At 36.0% G+C, this 18752-nt stretch overlaps 2 protein-coding genes and 2 long non-coding RNA genes across 4 annotated transcripts; all 4 read left to right on the top strand.

Annotated features, from left to right (window-relative positions):
* The first annotated feature begins 1379 nt into the window (after positions 1-1379).
* LOC144445591 (uncharacterized) lies at positions 1380-3210 on the top strand. Its single transcript, XR_013481921.1, has 3 exons — positions 1380-1449; positions 1662-1722; positions 2454-3210. It is a non-coding gene; the product is annotated as an uncharacterized LOC144445591 (long non-coding RNA).
* A 1239-nt stretch (positions 3211-4449) lies between these two features.
* LOC144445590 (uncharacterized) lies at positions 4450-6353 on the top strand. Its single transcript, XR_013481920.1, has 3 exons — positions 4450-4629; positions 4856-4915; positions 5587-6353. It is a non-coding gene; the product is annotated as an uncharacterized LOC144445590 (long non-coding RNA).
* A 2016-nt stretch (positions 6354-8369) lies between these two features.
* On the top strand, positions 8370-13095 carry LOC144445589 (lipopolysaccharide-induced tumor necrosis factor-alpha factor homolog). The gene is made up of 4 exons (XM_078135198.1): positions 8370-8564; positions 9578-9770; positions 10332-10476; positions 11591-13095. Exons 2-4 carry the CDS (start codon positions 9593-9595, stop codon positions 11700-11702), a joined length of 435 nt encoding a protein of 144 aa, XP_077991324.1. The 5' UTR covers positions 8370-8564; positions 9578-9592; the 3' UTR covers positions 11703-13095.
* A 1318-nt stretch (positions 13096-14413) lies between these two features.
* LOC144445786 (LITAF domain-containing protein-like) lies at positions 14414-18445 on the top strand. Its single transcript, XM_078135424.1, has 4 exons — positions 14414-14521; positions 16552-16700; positions 17063-17204; positions 17505-18445. The coding sequence occupies exons 2-4, from the start codon at positions 16565-16567 to the stop codon at positions 17614-17616; spliced, it is 390 nt and encodes a 129-aa protein (XP_077991550.1). The 5' UTR covers positions 14414-14521; positions 16552-16564; the 3' UTR covers positions 17617-18445.
* Positions 18446-18752: the final 307 nt, after the last annotated feature.

The raw sequence follows: 18752 nt of genomic DNA, 5'->3' as shown, positions 1-18752 counted from the left end.
ACATAAAAATCTGATATTGTTTACTGTTCTTTCAGTTGGGATAAATAGTCGATATTTCAATTAAATAGACATGGTCCGCAACTTCTAAGTATTTTTCATCACTTTTCCAAATAATTTTTACTTACATTTTACCCTTCACTGTCGCTTGTTAATGACTAGTGGTCACCGGTAAAACTGCGGTCATATTAACTGTTCTGTTACTGTATTCTCATTCTGTATGAATACAATGACGTCATTTCATTCTTATAACATTAGACTACAGTATTACAGCAGTTTATACGGTAGGGTATTTGCCAGTGACTGCTAGTGACACGAATAGTAAAATATAAGTAACCTTATATATGGAAACAAACCTGAGGAAAAATAAAAAATACTTAGAAGGTGCAACTGCAATAAACGAATACATATACGGCTGTAAATGTCTGACCAGGTTTCGCATTGAAGCATGTTTCAAAACACTATTAGTAACTCTAACACTAGTGGCGACAGACACTGAAGCATGGGCTCACATAATGATTAATATATAAATTGTATTTGTGGAATATGGCGTTAAAACTGGTTTACATATTCAAACGTTTTTGGTATTTATTTATTTGTACTCTTCAGAGAATTAAATGTTGTATGTAATATTTTGTTTGCTCATTCATGTATTCGACAGGTTTTCTTGAAAAATTGATGAATCGAGTTAAACATGCCTATATGTGATACTTTGTAATTTTGTGGTTATATGGTATAGAAGGCAGAAGTCCAACAAGTGATTTAACACTAGAAATTGTAGTACATATGTATTACATCGAATAAATTGCATACTGATGAGATGTTTAGTATGGTATTAACTTGTAGTTTTGAAGATTGATAATTTGATTACCAGAACACACACATATAGTTTACTCTTCAAGTCTTGTTTTTATTGCAAAGTGATCTCTCTCTCTCTCTCTCTCTCTCTCTCTCTCTCTCTCTCTCTCTCTCTCTCTCTCTCTCTCTCTCTCTCTCTCTCTCTCTCTCTCTCTCTCTCTCTCTCTCTCTCTCTCTCTCTCTCTCTCTCTCTCTCTCTCTCTCTCTCTCTCTCTCTCTCTCTCTCTCTGAAATAGAAGTTTACCTTTTAATGACAAAGTAGAAAGAAGACAGTGAATGTAATAAGCTTACGTACGTGGAAAGAGAGATGACATATTCTTGGATGGAAAATTTCAGCAACTTAGTTTAGGACATAAAACCCAGAAGTCGTGTTAGTCTAGTTTTATTTTTAATACGAATACATTCCAAACAACCAATCACCCAACAGCAAGTACCTGTATTAATGACACTGTGACATCGTGCCATACCATTACCCTGGTGAAGTAGGGGTTAAAATTCCATATCAGTTCTGCAATACCCCATCCAGGGCATACATCAGAGTAATCCACGTATCTTACTCTCCACAAATTGGTTACTCTTCAAGTAATTTTCCTGGTAAGTCATAATTGTAGTTTTCCAATGTTTTCACTTAAACTATTTCTTCAACTGTTCCGTTTCATTGTACAGCAGAACTGGAACACGATGTTCTTTGGTGGTATTTTTTTAAATACATTTTCAAGCGAACACTGGCTAAGTTCGTTGATTCTAGAAATATGTCCACCAAATGTTTACAAAATGTTCATAAATGCAATTGACTCTACTTTCAGATTACCAGCGAAGCTGCTGTAAGTTCTTAATTGGTCAAGGGGGAAAAATCTACCCATCAAAGTGAGTAATTACTCATATAGCCCTTTCTGATTCAAATTATATGCTGCCTTTTCAATATTAATACCGCGAACAATGTTTCTTTTCTTTAATATACAAAGTGAACTTTTTGTAGAAAGGCATAGAGCATACGAAAACAGTCTTGAAATTTCCTGTAACTCTTTCACAAAACGACCATATGTCACATTGTACTAATTAATGGCTGTAGATAAAGACAAAAAACATAAAAACCTGGATATACAATATAAAGTTGTCAGTAACAATTGCAAATTAGTACTGCAAAGTAAATTTAGCTGTAAACTTACAAGTACACACATTTGTTGTCTCTATATTTGTCGCCCAAAACTCCGTTTTCATTATATGTTGTAAACGTAGAATATTGAATTCCTACGAAAAACGTATAGAGTAGGTGAAATAGAGGTCGACATGATATAAAAATCAAACTGTTTCAAAGCAAAATGGCCATCGTATAATCTTAATTCAATTGGAAAGTTAAATCGTATGCTGATTTCCTTGAAAACGGGACGACGAAGCACTAAATTGTTCTATCAAGAACAAATTTTAGATGGCAAAGTTTGGAGATATATTGAGAAGTATCGAGAAAATGACCTCAAAGGTGTGTACTAGTTTTCATGATTTCACTGAATTCCTAATGGACTCTGTAAGACAATCATGTTATAAGATATTTTAAAGAACAACAAAACAACTTTTATAGTTTGCATATTTATTTTCAGATACAAGACTTGAAGAGACTATAGATTCGATCAACATGTGGAAAAAAGTTATATTGGTGATATTAGTTGCCTACCTGTCAATGGTACAATTTAGTGAATGTAATGATTGCCTGACAATTCTCGACATGTGCAGTGATTGGACGTGTTTACTGCAATATCCAGAGTTCTGTCTCTACTATTCGGAGCCAGCTCCATGTCCCACTTGTACACATTAGCATTGTGTTTACAAAGAGTTTGCAATGTGATGATAACTTGACACTTTCTTTGAATAATTGCTAAATACTTTACAGTACATTGTAAAATTCTTATTTCAACCTCTCCGATCAATTCAATTCTATTCTTGAATCCAAACACTTATGAAATGTTATAATGAAGTTATTTTTGATGTGGAAATAGTTGATTTTCCAGTTCCTAGATGTATTGCGCGAGAGAAAGGCTTTTATGTTGTTAGAGTTAGTCTCTATATTACGTTTGAAATAACATTTTTCTCAGGAAATGATGGAAAGACATGATGACCTCTTTGATTACGAGTGATTTTATAGAACAAAGAGTAAACATCAATGATAGAGAGGGATTTTTCGGATGAACCCAGAGTACGGTCAGGTGACAACCACTTTGCAACCACGGTTTCAAACGTGTACGCAATACATGACGTCGTATGGAGAGACGCGCAATGCATCTTGGAACCGGCAACATGTCTATTGCTTGTTGATTGCATCTACATGTATCGTAACTAAAATGAAAATAAAGACACGTTCAGACAGAAATGAATAAATTACTTTGATATGATTATTTGGATTAGTTTGTACTGTACTGCCACTGGGAGTTATTTTAGAGGAGGTTTTATATAAATGTATTAAATACAGAAGGGAGAAAAAATCTTATAACATTGGCTCGAAGTAATATAATTCGACAACTATCTGGCAGTGCCTATATAACTGCAGATCACACAACGAAAATGTAGTAGTTACTGAACATCGCGATCTGTGTTTTGCTTCACTTCTCACTAACCGTTTGTGATTTTCTCGTCCTCAGAGCGTTAATTTAGCCACGCCCTTGATATATTCATCTGCACGACTGTAGACATTTACATAATATTTGCCTGGATGATATGCCCAGTGTTTATCTGATGAATGAGTACATATTTACATAATGCTAGTCCAATGTAACCTTATCACTCCCCACTCTGACTAAGACCAATCTGTTTGTGAGAGTTTATTTAAAGTTTTATGTTGATAGTATGACAAGTTAGTGGTATTGTAAGACTTCGGACCAAAGCTCGTATGCTCATAAGGGGACCAAACAAAAGCAGCTCTCTGGTAAACCTTCACCTGTATGCTAACGCCACCAGAGGTCGCTTTTAAAAGTTAGCAGAATTGCCCAAGGGTCTAGCAGTTGTGTTATGCAGGTTGTGTTGTGTCCTAAAATAAGTCGCAGAAATTTATCAGCCATCAATATGTCGTCACTCCATAGACACAAGCAATCATGCCTCGTCACCATAGACGTGGCAAGACCCAATCTTGTTTACCATGTTATTTGTAAATCTACAAACATTTAACAAGACATGAATGAATTAAACACCCTATGATTAAATACACGTCAGGGTGTACACTATTAAGAGTATTTCGTTATATCTAACAATCCATTTTCAACAGTATATCCACTGGCGTTTAAGGTAGTGTAGTTATTGCTAACGTACATACATACATACATACATACATACATACATACATACATACATACATACATACATACATACAAAATGTACATGCGTGTAGGGAGCTGGGGAGACACAAGGATAAAGCAAGCCCACATACACACCAAACAAGAATATGTTTATTAAGCGTCTAGGGTGACGTGGCATGATGCTTCTGTACGTGGAGTGATGACATAGTGATAGCTGATACATTTCTGGGACTTATTTTGGGACAGAAATCCAGAGGTCGTACCAGTCTAGTTTCACTGTTGTATGAATACATTCAAAACAACCAATCAACCAACAACAGGTAACTGTATTAATCACACTGTGACATCGTGCCATACCATTACCCTGGTGAAGTAGAGGTTAACATACTTTATCAGTCCTGCAAAATCCCATCCAGGGCATACATCGGCATACTTGTAATCCACGTACCGTACTCTCTACAAAACTGTTACTCTTCAAATAATTTTCCTGGTAAGTCATAATTCTAGGTATCCAATGTTTTCAGTTAAAATATTCCTTCAACTGTTCCGTTTCATTGTACAGAAGCAAAGTCTGGAACACGATGTTCTTTGGTGGTATTTTGTGAAATACGTTTTCAAACGAACACTGGCTAAGTTTAGATTTGTTCGATGATTCTATAAATCTGTCCACCAAATGTTTACAAAATGTTGATAAATGCAATTGACTCTACTTTCAGATTACCAGGGAAGCTGCTGTGAGTTCTCAATTGGTAAAGGGTAAAAATCTACCCATCAAAGTGAGTAATTACTCATATAGCCCTTTCTGATTCAAATTATATGCTGCCTTTTTCAATATTACTACCGCGGACAATGGTTCTTTCCTTTAATATTCAGATTGAACCTTTTGTTGAAAGGCATAGAGCATACAAAAACAGTCTTGAAATTTCCTGTAACTCTTTCACAAAACGGTCTGATGACACAATGTAGCTGTATGTAAACACAAAAACTTAAATGCCAGAATATACCATATAATTTGTCAGTAACAATTAGAGAATCGAAATTAGTACTGCATGGTAAATTTCAGTGTATACTTTCAAGCACACATAGTTGTTGTGTCTATATTCGTCGCCTAAACCTCAGTTTGCATATATGCTGTACATAAACATATGATGTTCGAATTCCTAAGAAAAATGTCTAGAGTAAGTGAAAGTTTTTGAAATAGAGGTCGACGAAACACCAAATTGTTTTATCAAGAACACATTTTAGATGGCAAAGTTTGGAGATATATTGAGAAGTTTCGAGGAAATGACCCCAATGGTGTATTCTAGTATAGTTTTCATGATTTCACCGAATTCTTAATTTACTCTTGAAATGTGATTGCCTTTGTACGAAAATCGTATTATAATATATTCTACAGAACAACAAAACAACTTTTCTCACTCTAAATAGTTTGCATATTTATTTTCAGATACACAGACTTGAAGAGACTATAGATTCGATTAACATGTGGAAAAAAGTTATGTTGTTGATGTTGGTTGCCTATCTGTCAATGGCACAGTTTACTGAATGTAATGATTGCGAAACAATTCTCGACTTTTGCAGTGATCCGGCATGTACAGCGGAATATCCAGAGTTCTGTCTCTACTATTCAGAGGCACTTTCATGTCCCGCTTGTTACGGATAGGATTCTGTTTACAAAGGTTTTGCAATGTCGGGGTAGCCTGACGCTATGTTTGAATAATTGGTAAATATTTTACAGCATATATTATTATAAAATTCTTCCTTATTTTAATCTTTTGATCCATTCTATTCTATTCTTGAAAACTGTATGAATCCAAACACTGATGAAATGTTATGATGAAGGTATTTTGATTTGGTAATAACAGATTTTCCGGTTCCAAGATGCAAGGCGCGAGAGGATGGCTTTTATCTTGTTACATTTAGTCTTGTTTTGTCTTTATTACGTTTGAAATAGCATTTTTATCAGGAAATGATGCAAAGACATGTTGACCTCTTTGATTATGAATGATTTCATATAACAAATATTAAACGCCATTAATGATAGAGATGAGTTTTATGGGTGATCCCAGGGTACGGTCAGGTGACAAACGAGCCCCTGAGTTTCGAGTGTAAACCTTTCAGTGCGTACACAATACATGGCATTGTATGTAGAGACACGCAATGCATCTTGGAACTGGCAACCGGTCTATTGCTTTTTGATTGTATCTACATGTATCGTAACTAAAATGAAAATAAAGACACATCCACATGTAGAAATGAATAAATTGCTGTGATTTGATGTTTTTTTATTAATTTGCACTGCGATGCCACTGGAGTTATTTATAGAGGTTTTGTATATTATCAAATACAGACGGATGAAAAAAATATTGCGACTTTATACTAGGCTCGCTGTATAAATACTAATTCGACAACTATCTGGCAGTGCCTATATAACTATGTGTCACATAACGAAAATATGTAGTTTTAGTTAGTCTACATCTACATCGCGATCTGTGTTTTGCTTCACTTCTCACTTACCGCTTAATGCATTCATCCGCATGCCTGTAGATATTTGCCTATTTGTTAATTCCAGTGTTTATCTTATGAACGAATACAATTTTACCTAATGCTAAATCAATGTAGTCTCATCACTCCCCACCATTCCGTGACTGAGACCATTTTGTTTGTGAGAGTTTATTTATGGCTTATTTTGATAGTATCACGAGTCTTTTTGTAAGACTTCGGATCCACGCTCGTATGCTCGGATGGGTGCCAAACAAAAGCAGCTCTCTGACAAGCCTTTAACTGTATCACGCCACCAGTGGTCGCTTTTTAAAGTTAACAAAATAGCCCGAGGGTGTAGCAGCTAGACTAGAAGTTAATGAGAACCGAAGCTGGGAATAAAATGCAACCTTTTGTGATATAAAAATGCTGTACAGGAAACCTTGCACACCCCTGTAACATTCACATACCTAGGACAGGGTTGTGTACATAGCTGTACCAGCTCAGTGGAGCCATGGGGACTGTACCAGATATGTGAAAAAATATCCCATGAGAGCTCTGGCCAACACACTTGGTGTAACATACCTAGATTTGACAGATGTGTAACTGGTAAGCTTATGCCAACACCAATGTAACATGGATGTGAAAAACAGCAATGCAGCATAGGTTTTCACAACATCCATGCACAAGAGCTTTTTCCCACAGCCATGTACCAGCTATGTTAGAATAGCTGTAACACAGGTATTTTCCACAGCCATGTACCAGCTATTTTAGCATAGCTGTAACAGCGGTATTTCCCACAGTCATGTATCAGCTATGTGAGCAATGCTAGTCAGATATCATGAACAAAAGGGTTGCTACAGTGTATTATTCAACCATAGCTGTTACATGGATGTGCACAACTGTGTGTTAGGCGTGCAGTACACAGCTATGGTACTGGGATGTGCAAAACAGTCATGACACAGAGGCGATATTCCACATCCATTCAGCAGGCTTATTTTTCACAACCATGTACCTGGGCTGTGGAACAATATACCCAGTAACGGGGCTATGAGGCACACAGCTGGTACATAGCTGTGCTCTTCTCCTAACACCAGGATGTGCAAGGCTCCCTGTGATATACAATGTACATCACCGAATTATATAGCTCCACCACTATGGCTCTTTTCACCTAGTCTATCAGCTAGCCCTCGGATGTTCTTCCAATACAATACGACACACAGCCGAACAACGCTATCGAGGATGGAACATCAGTTCGGGCAGGCCCTCACATGCGCACTTCGTTCGCTTATAGTTATAGCATCGAAAGAAAGCCCGAACGTCTAGCAGCAAGACTACATTTCACCAAGCGCCAGCGCAAAGCAAGAATAATGATTCTAAAATTATGTCAAGGGCTCTTTTTATTTATCTTCACTCTTTGCTGAGCTTTACTAAAGTACTCTGACATCGATTAGCCGTAGGTAAACAATCGGTGATGGATCCATTGTGATTATTTAGATCTGCTGTCACTTTTAAGTGGTCACGTGTGAACAATGTGACGTCGTATCTGGCATGCTTCACATTCATGTGACATCACATGTCATACCTTTGTTAGGTTATATGCAACTAATCAGGGGTCAAACTTTTCCGATATGAAGGAAAGAGAGTGCAAATTGAAAGATGAAAGAACTTGTATGTTTCCCTCAAGGTTTCCCTATTGTGTATTTATATACGGGAACAACCCCACTCAGTTTTATACCGGGGTAGAAACATTACCAATGAGTATGGTTCACTCTTCAGAATTGGTCTGGAGTAATCCCCCTGATACTGACACTTTTGCTTACGCCCAAAGAACACATATTTTAACTGGGCTACTCTACCCTTTCTGACCAACACCGGATAGTCTTGAACACATTAACTGCGTAGTATATATTCTCAATTGCTGGGTCATCACACTAACGAACGGTAAGTAAATGACATGACTTCTCGGGGTTTTTACTTATTCACTGCTGAGCGATCAATTTGTACGTGTATTGGTAGTTGGGATTTTAAATCAGGGCAACTCCCAGTAAGTCCTGCTGTGACATAATTTACACATAACCACTAAGTTGTGATGATGTTTACGAAAAACAACAACACACGGTATTATTCTATCTATCGCTGACGTCTGACATGACCTCATTGAAGAGTATTTTGTGGTCATGGTTATATTTTATTTTATGCGTAATATAGTGAGGTTCGGATTTCAATGTACATGATGCTCCCATACATAACGATTAGTTACGTAGCCTTTTGTGGTCACACTGGAATTTGAAAGCAGGGTTTTGTCTATACAATTCACACAACCAACTTACCAACCAATCAAACTGATTTCTGATACATCTTTTTCTAATCATCTCATCCTAATGGGAGTCCGTGAGAGACGACAAATGCAAAGTCAGTTGTCAAAAAACTTAGAGCTTTGATGACCACTATAGTAAAACAAAAGTAATTCAAATGAGTCTCTCAGTTACGTCACCAAATAAATATTGCTAACGAGGTGTTTGTTTATTCTTGAATTGTATTTGGAAGGAAGCAAAAACTGTTTACTGGAATAGTGCTCTCTCTTCTTCACTTCTCAAGTAACCTCGCGTGTCGATCGGTCCACTAATGCTTGATTGGTTGGTTGGTTGGTTGGTTGGTTGGTTGGTTTGGTTGATTGATTGATTGATTGATTGATTGATTGATTGATTGATTGATTAACTTGTGCGATCCTGGTAGATGTCTCGTTGATGGGTGAATTGATGATAGATTGGTAGATATATTTGTGAATCTTTTAGACGGGAAGTACTCATACTTACAGTTGTTCTTGATCACAAAATTGTGCCTGACTAATTTTGTAAATGTAAATACATGTATTTGGAGGTGAATATTAAACATTCCTTGTTGCTATTTAAAAACCGGAATAAATAATTATCATCTTATCGTACGTAATGCAGGGACTAGACTCTGAGATGGAGAAATCGGATGACCCACAACCATACCCAACACAACCACCTTACCCTACCCAGGCCCCTCCAGTATACTCACAACAACAGCCTGATCCGTACGGCTACGCAGCACCACCTCCTCCTCCTCCTCCTCAAGCACAGGCAGCAAATACAACTGTGTTCGTGACACCACAACCAGCAGGTGAGTGTCAGCTTTCTAAAGATTAGTAAAGGCCTGGGGCACAAGCTCAGTTGATATGTTTTGGGGGTGATTTTAAGTTCTGTACATTCAATGGGTACTCGGAGTATTCTACTTACTGATATCACTTGCAACTGACGAAACTAAAACCTGGTATTAGGGTATAACTTATAAAAGATCAGATGTCGTAATTTATCATGGGTATACAATTGTCTAAGAAATCCCTACATTTCAGTCACCTGTTCTATCAATGTAAGAAGACGAATGTAACGTGTTGAACTCATGCATCGACATTATTTGTTTAGTAGAATATTTCGAGAAACCGGGAAAAACTTTGATGAATGGGTTTCATATAGCATTGTGCCAAATATTAATAACTAACCTCAACTTGACTAATGATGCTTTTGGAAAGAAAGGAGAAATATTGGTGGGAAGGCCTGAAAAAAGGACTTGTCAGAGGAATAGTAAGACTTAAAGGAACAGTAAAAGTTTAGAATTTTTATTTCAGAGGCAGATATTATTTCAACATTGACATTGCAATGTGTTATACGTATTCCATTACAGTTACAACTATCGTGTCAACTCCACGCTACGGTGATAGTCCCCAACATCAGAAATGTCCACACTGTCACCAAGATATCGTGACTAGAACAGAATACAAAATCGGTTTAATGGTGTGGTTGGTATGTGGTATCATGGTCATAATGGGGTAAGCACATTTCATTTCTTTCTCTTCGATGTTTTGACATATATGCGAAAGATAAAAAAGACTACGTTCGAAATTTTTGTTCATTGCTCTATGTCAATCATACCAACTTATGTATTACCTTGCATTACACATTATATGTGTACGGAGAGGGGGGTTACGAAATTTCTTGCGTTCATTTCGGGGGATGGGGCATGACATTTTTGAGAGAGCGAATGGGGGTGGGGTGGATGGCTGCAGCAAAAAATCTTGGCCAAAATATTTTCTCCCCAGGCCATCCTGCCGTTAATTCTGACCGCTGCCTAATACGTTTTTAGTATATACTAGTAATAGTAAATAAGTTATCTTATTGGAATCTACTTTTTGAAGTGACTTTGTAGCTTTTCTTCGAATCACTCACGTCATCAGCGTAATGATGTTATGCTGTGTGGTCAGGTGACCTCCTAATGGAATCACCTGACAGTAGACTATAGTAAATAGTTGAGAGATGGTATCCATAGTCACGGTTGACGGCTGGTGTGCTCTAATGTCGATGGATTCCTGTATTTACCTAGGCCAGTACATTCCTTCTCTGCCCTGGACCTTTGATTGCTCTGTTGTTATGGTGTGTTCTGTGGCTTTCAGATGTTCTCGTACAACTGTGAGAGGGCATTTTTGCCATAATCAATGATGTTCATGCAGATTTAGTTTGAAAAAAAGCCATTTTTTTGTCGGGAGATTCAAGCTCCTCACACCTTGTCTAATAAGTTTGACATTCGGTTCAAGGATATAACATTCCCATTGTGACTATTTCAATTCCAATACTCTCAACATTTTATACATTTCTTTGAGAACATCAAAATATAGGCTACCTAGTTATGCACAGGAAATATAAAATTAGTAACCTACACATACAGTGTTATAATTGTGATGTATTAGCAACGAAATGGTTCTTGATTCTGTGACTGGCCTGCAAAAAGTTTACATTTATTTTGAAGTCAGGTCTATTTACGAAAATCGATACAAGACTTACATTAAATACACGTACGGGGAACTCACTTAAACAGAAATATTGTTTTCAAAAATCGACCGGGCTTCAATGTCACCTTAAATCGATGGTGTTTTATTATCATTTCAGGTTATGGTTGTTTTGTTGTCTGATACCATTCTGTATCAGTCCATTGAAGGACGTCACCCATCACTGTCCTAACTGTAACACCTATCTTGGCAAATATGACCGTCTGAGTTAAGAACAACACTGGCATGGAAGACAGGATCTTTGGAATAAGGCTGGCCACGTGGAATGAGAGGCCGAAATCAAACTTTGTCTCGACCAGTGCTCATAATCGCTAACTTGATTATTTTTTATAACACATCCCAATTAATCACCATAAGTTGAGTGTTAGATTGAAACATGGGGATCTAGTTTCAACTTTAATTTGCTATCGTTGTATTTAATTTGACTTTTGCATATCACAGTATTTATTCCTAGACATGGTTTTAAGGTATCTGTTACTCAATTAAATATAATAAATGAAAAGTTTTTTTTTTCAAATTCCATATGTTTAAGATAATATTTGACAATCTGTTATACATTGTTATTAGTTTGGAACCAATCGCTGTATTTGAATGATTTTAATAGTGTCATCTCAAAATTATTATTATCATCATCATCATCATCATCATCGTCATTATCATCATCATCATCATCATCATACACCACCACCACCACCGCCACCATCATCATCATCACCGCCACCATCATCATCACCATCATCATCATCATCACCATCATCATCATCATCATCATCATCATACACCACCACCGCCACCACCATCATCATCATCACCGCCACCATCATCATCATCACCACCATCATCATCATCACCACCATCATCATCATCATCATCATCATCACCAGCACCAGCACCACCATCGCCATCAAAAATAAAGCAACTCTTTGAATGTCATTTATCATTCTATACTTACGTGTAGATTATCTTATGATATTTTTAGATTAGATTTGGTCATTATCTAAATATACTCAAGCTTAATTTATATTCAGGATATCTAAACGTAGTGTACAAGAAATTATTATGTATCTTAATATCGTTGCCATAGCATTATTACCATGGTAACATGAATCGTGCTGTACATGTATACACAAACTTTGAAAATTTCCATGACGTCGACGACATCACATTAATTATTTTTTGACACATATATACAAATATATCCATACTTTGATTATTGTGTATGCTCACAGGCAAGTGATATTTTTTTTAAAATATGCTCATTATATAATCATAAATATGTTAAAAAGGAAATAACCCAACTAAATCTCGCTCGATTTTCAAACGCAAAAAATCCCGCTTCCATTCCATGCATTCAAAGATTAGGCATTGGGACCTTTGACCAATACCGGCCGCCGATGATGTGTTGCTTTAGAAAACAAACACCGATGGTTCCCGAAGAGCAAATCACGGGTCACTCGGTAACATTAGGCGTGTGTTTGAACAAAAGAGACCCTTGCAGCCTACGCAAGATGATGAGCGAGCTTATAATCCCCTATTAGTATTAACACACCGTTACCAATTTGTTTCTTACCTGTCTGTGGTATGCTGTTGTATGTGTAAATTTCTTAACAAAAGTACAATAAAAGCTTATCATATTGTACCACAAAACTCTATTGTGGCTTTCTCATGCGACCGTCCTTGTTTTATTCAATACAAATATGTGACGTCACCGTTGCACTATTTTTAGAATAGGAAACAATACTGTTAAGTGTGTTGAACCAAATGACCATCGCGTCGACATAACGTGCTGCCGAACTGGAATTGTTAACTTTTGCTTATAGTACAGTCCCTCTATCACGTGATAGAGAGACTGTGCCTATAGCAAAGATTACAAGCGAATTTTGGTTTCCAATCATTTAGATAATTGAATGGACCAGAGCTACAATAGTACTGCTCTCAGTATTCACCACACTTTAATACTTTGTGTGTGTGTGTGTGTGTTTGTGTGTGTGTGTTTGTTTGTTTGTGTGTGTGTGTGTTTGTGTGTGTGTGTGTGTGTGTGTGTGTGTGTGTGTGTTCTTCAGTCGGAGGTTTTTAACGTAATGTTGTTTTTATCATGTACTAGGGGATTAATACATCCGTGCTGTTATCTGAAATAAGAGACAGATTAATTTCGTTCTAATTTGGCTATATGTTGTTGAAGTGGTCGGATATCGATCGAGGGTATCCAGTTAGCAGCAGGTAAATACCAGTAGTCTAAATGTTGACCAACCGTGACGTTTGACCACTTTCTGTTATCGTGACGTCATGTCTGATATGGTGTGTGCTCTATGCTAAACATTTGTTTGATCTAACAGGGGGTGTCAAACACTTGCATTAGTAGTAGGACGTAAAATTGCAGTTACCTATACATGATGTGTGTTATAGAGTTCCCACTATTGAAATAGTTAAAGATCAGCAAATCAAGTGACGAGACTTTGTATGGAGTAAAACCGGAACAAAGTCTTTATTTCGTGATGGCCCTGAGCACTGTGCCCCGAGTGCCGGAGCCAGGGAAAAGACCAAGTATTCGAACAGTTGATGCTTTGGTTTTTATTTTTAATCTTCAAAAGATAACAATAAGTTTATGCCTATCATTTTGAACGTTCAGGAACATGAACCAATGCCGTCTAGACATAGAGTCAAGTATAATAAAACATAGTAACTCATTGCCATGACACCAGTATGAAAATAAAGACCTTCACAACACCACGTCACGGATGTACATCCATGCTGAACCCAAACACTGTGATTGTAAATTCACGACACTATTCTGTTACGACAGTTACAAAGATTTTGTGCCAGATTTGACACATCGACGTCAGTATAAATGGACCTTACCATAGACCACGTAACCTACACGTGCAGGGTCTCTGCTTAGACTAGGTGCACTACCTCCGTGTTTTGGCAGCTTTAACTAAACACGCACCAACGATCTTACTTGTTATTGGGACGCTAACATCTGAGACGAAGGACTGTGTTTTCCTTTGACTTGTTTCCTCTCACACGCACGGTAAGTACATTACATTGTTTCGCTTCTAAAACATCACACGTTGCTGAAGCATCTTTTCTGAACCATCTTTTCTCGTACAGTGGGGACACCACTACTCCACTGCTGTACTGAACAAAAAAGCCAGAGAGCAGATGTTGCTGTATATTGTTATTTTGACCTCAGACCATTATAGAGAAGTTTGACGTATATAGAGCTCGATTGTTCTTTTCTTGCCTGCAGTGTCATATGACCTCTTACGTTTGCCAATGTACTCACACCTTCAACCACAGACAAGTACTTGTCTAGATCTGTACTTCATTATTATCATAGATACCCCGATACCCCGGGTATATATATATATATATATATATATATATATATATATACCTCGGTGAGTATCAATCTGCTAAGACAGTGCTCTATACCGCAGTGGCAGAGCGTAATAGTTTATATATATATATATATATATATATATATGTATATATATATATATATATATATATATATATATATATATATATATATATATATATATATATATATATATATATATATATATATATATATATATATATATATATATATATTATACACAATATATTTGTTTATGGCCAAAAAATCATAAGTAAGAACAGGCATCACATGTAAACACCAACGTTAAACATCGTTTGTCTGAGGACTACATTCATTTTTCACGTTTTCAGAAAACATACACGTCTCACTTATTCATGACAACATGTTCAACAGTTCATGTTCTTTTTTAAAACACCCTAATAATGCATTTGTGATGGTGAAAGTTACCAAGTATTTTATCTCCCTCGGATTCATAAATTGTACTGTACTCAATACAACTGAATTTAGACTCATGTTTCTAGCAATTTACTAACGAGCCAACTAAACGCATTGTAATTTGGTCATGGTATTATGTGTTACACAATAGTAGACCTCATAGTGGTCTGAGCGTAGACGTACTTAGTATTGTGTTTGTGCTGAGTAAGACCAAAAGCAAATAATATTTCTCGCACAATGTCGATGTCTGGAAAGAATGTCTCCGAGTTACACGATACAGTATATGGGTACAATGATATGGCCTTTATAACTAGACACACGTTTGTATTTTACGACAGACTAGACAAGGATAGATGTGATTTAACGTGGCAGCAGAAGTGTTTACTGAACTGACATACCTATACTCTTTCTGTAACTATGGAAACGAATAAACAGACAAGCAATGTTGATGAAATGTTTTCGTTTTACATCATGCCGTCAACGTTCGGTAGATCATTTAATCTTTACAAACTCTAGAATGTACGATATATCGTGTCGTTCAGTCCTTATCTGGTTTGTCTTTTCGCGAATGTGGTATGTAAGGCTGATAGTGACCGAGTGGTAAGACACGTCATGTTGTACAGACCGTATGCAAACTACTGTACGTCATCTGGTGAAAGTTCACACAACACCTAAATAAGTGACTGGTTTTACCCCAATGACAACTGCCGAAATGACACGGTTTTACTTTTCAAAAAATAGGGTTACCCATTACGCCGATCGAATAAAACCCCCATTCTATGACCTCCATGCAGTCGGCGAACTTATAAAGTTGACCTAACAATAGCAAACAGACAAGAATATTTCCAATATTTCCATATTCGGCATAAGTATAAAATAGACACGATGGAAAGATAAAGAACAAGGGTGAGGTAGAGGACTGCTAATCCTGCACATGTCAAATACTTGGTCAATATTTTGACAGCTAAATGGCATGAGTCAAGAATACTCCACACATAGTTTTTGTACATATATCATGAAAATGACAATTTGCTGTACGATATAATACTACACACAATGGAGGTCACAGCTGCATATAAATTGACTTATATAAGTTTGATTCTGGCATACTATTGTACAATATACCTCAGACCACTATAATAGTGACCACTGTTGTCGTGAATTACATCTATTGATTCATATTTTGTGTTATACGTTGTTGTTATTAACTGGTACTACTGGCTGATCATAGTGTACTTTTAACAATAATATTACTATTGCAGAAAACCATCAGAGATGAGCTATCCATCCCAAGCCCCTCCAGGATATACAGAAGCCCCTGGTATACCTCAGCCAACATATACAGCACCACCCCCGTCAACTTATGCTACTAACAACACAACGGTAATCGCTCCACCACCACCACCTCCAGGTGAGTAGTATGAAAAACCGACTTACATTTTATTGATTATCTGATTGATAACAATATACCTAGTATGACGCTTATATATGAAAACAAATATGCAAAAAAATACTATTAATCTACGTACCCCACCTATTATATAATTAAGCGTAATTGGAACACACAATTTCTTTTTGTTATTAAAAAAAACACCAACATAGCCGCAATTTACACTGTTTCCCGCTGAAGCAAAGGATATACTTGGTTCATAAAAAGGGGGATGTCAATCAAGTGCATTATAGTTATTCCAGTTTGTATATGTTTACTAAAAGTTGATGGTAGTCTTAATTAATGTAGTATATTATGTCTAAAACTGTATATATCATTTACAGTTACGTTTATTGGAGCCCAGCGATACCGAGACAGTCCCGTGCATCAAAAATGTCCAAATTGTAAACAAGACATCGTGACAAGAACAGAGTTAAGCATTGGTCTGTTGGTATGGTTGGCTGTTGGTATTTTGTTCATTATGGGGTAAGCACACACTTCTACCTTTAATAAGTTTCATATATATTTTTTTAAATATTAATAAAAACTGGAAGAACTTACATAGAGATCACAATGCTATGCGACGTCAATAAACTGCAGCCAGACATAGACCGAATGCCTTTTGTAAGGACAACGCCTTTAGCGTTGTTCCTACACACATTGTCGGAATGCAGAATTCTGAGAACTGATTCGGATATACGTATATCGTAATTAAATCTAACACTGCTGATAGTGTATCTACATATTCAGTCCATTTACTTAGTTTATTTTGTTTTCGCATTCCAGGCTATGGTTATTTTGTTGTCTGATACCATTATGCATCCCGGCCTTGAAGGACGTCACCCATCACTGTCCTAACTGTAATACCTATCTTGGCAAATATGACCGTCTGAGTTAAGAACAAAAACTAAAGCATGGTCACACCTTGAGTTATGTAGAAGTTGAATCGATACACACATTGGCCATTATAGACACCTTCATTAGGTCTATGTAAAGTTTGTTAGCAATTCAATGTATTTAAACTTACGAATACGATTGTATAAGATGACGACTTGTTTTTGTAAATATAATACATTTTAATATGGTTATCTTTGTAAGTCACAATATCACCCGTCCTCCTAAATATTAAATATATTCAGATTATCTTATACTAGATTTATACATAGTTGTTGTTTTATTCGCATCTGTGTACACGTGTGCTTCAAATGAATAGGGCTTGAAATTTATCATTAAAATAATAATCCATTGTTTAAATTCCATTACACACATATATATGTCTCAACGGTTTCCACATAACAAATAACAACATTTAAAAATATGATATATGATATAATGCATGATATAAAACATTATATCATGCATTATATCATATATATACCCAGTTTGTAAAATGTCTATGCTGGAGTAAACAGTTCTCAATACACATGTATGTAGAGCGGTATAAATAACACAGTATCAAGTAAGATACACAGAAGCCGTTACACTGTTTCATGCTGTTGCGATTACCAGACGACTAACAGTATAGTTCTGTGAAGTTCCAAATTTAAAGTTAAAAAAATTGGTACCATGGTGGAAGTTGGTCAATATATATTTATTCTGATGTTGGCACTTTGATATTAATTCTGATCTTCATTATACTGTATATATAGCTAACATGGATTAAATATGTAATGTCAATTTTTGGTTGAAACTTTTGGAGTTGAACTTGATAAGACCATTCAGTAATGTCTCATTATATATATATATATATATATATATATATATATATATATATATATATATATATATATATATATATATATATATATATATATATATCAAGTAGCTGTTTTTCTGGTCTCCTGTTACCTACCTTAAAACATGTATTATTATTATTATTATTATTATTATTATTATTATTATTATTATTATTATTATTATTATTATTATTATTATTATTATTATTATTATTATTATTATTATTATTATATACATACACACACACATATATATATATATATATATATATATATATATATATATATATATATATAT

This window comes from Glandiceps talaboti, chromosome 14 (genome assembly GCF_964340395.1).
Source record: "Glandiceps talaboti chromosome 14, keGlaTala1.1, whole genome shotgun sequence".
NCBI classification, from domain to species: Eukaryota; Metazoa; Hemichordata; class Enteropneusta; family Spengelidae; genus Glandiceps; species Glandiceps talaboti.
This window is presented reverse-complemented; position numbering and strand designations above follow the sequence as displayed.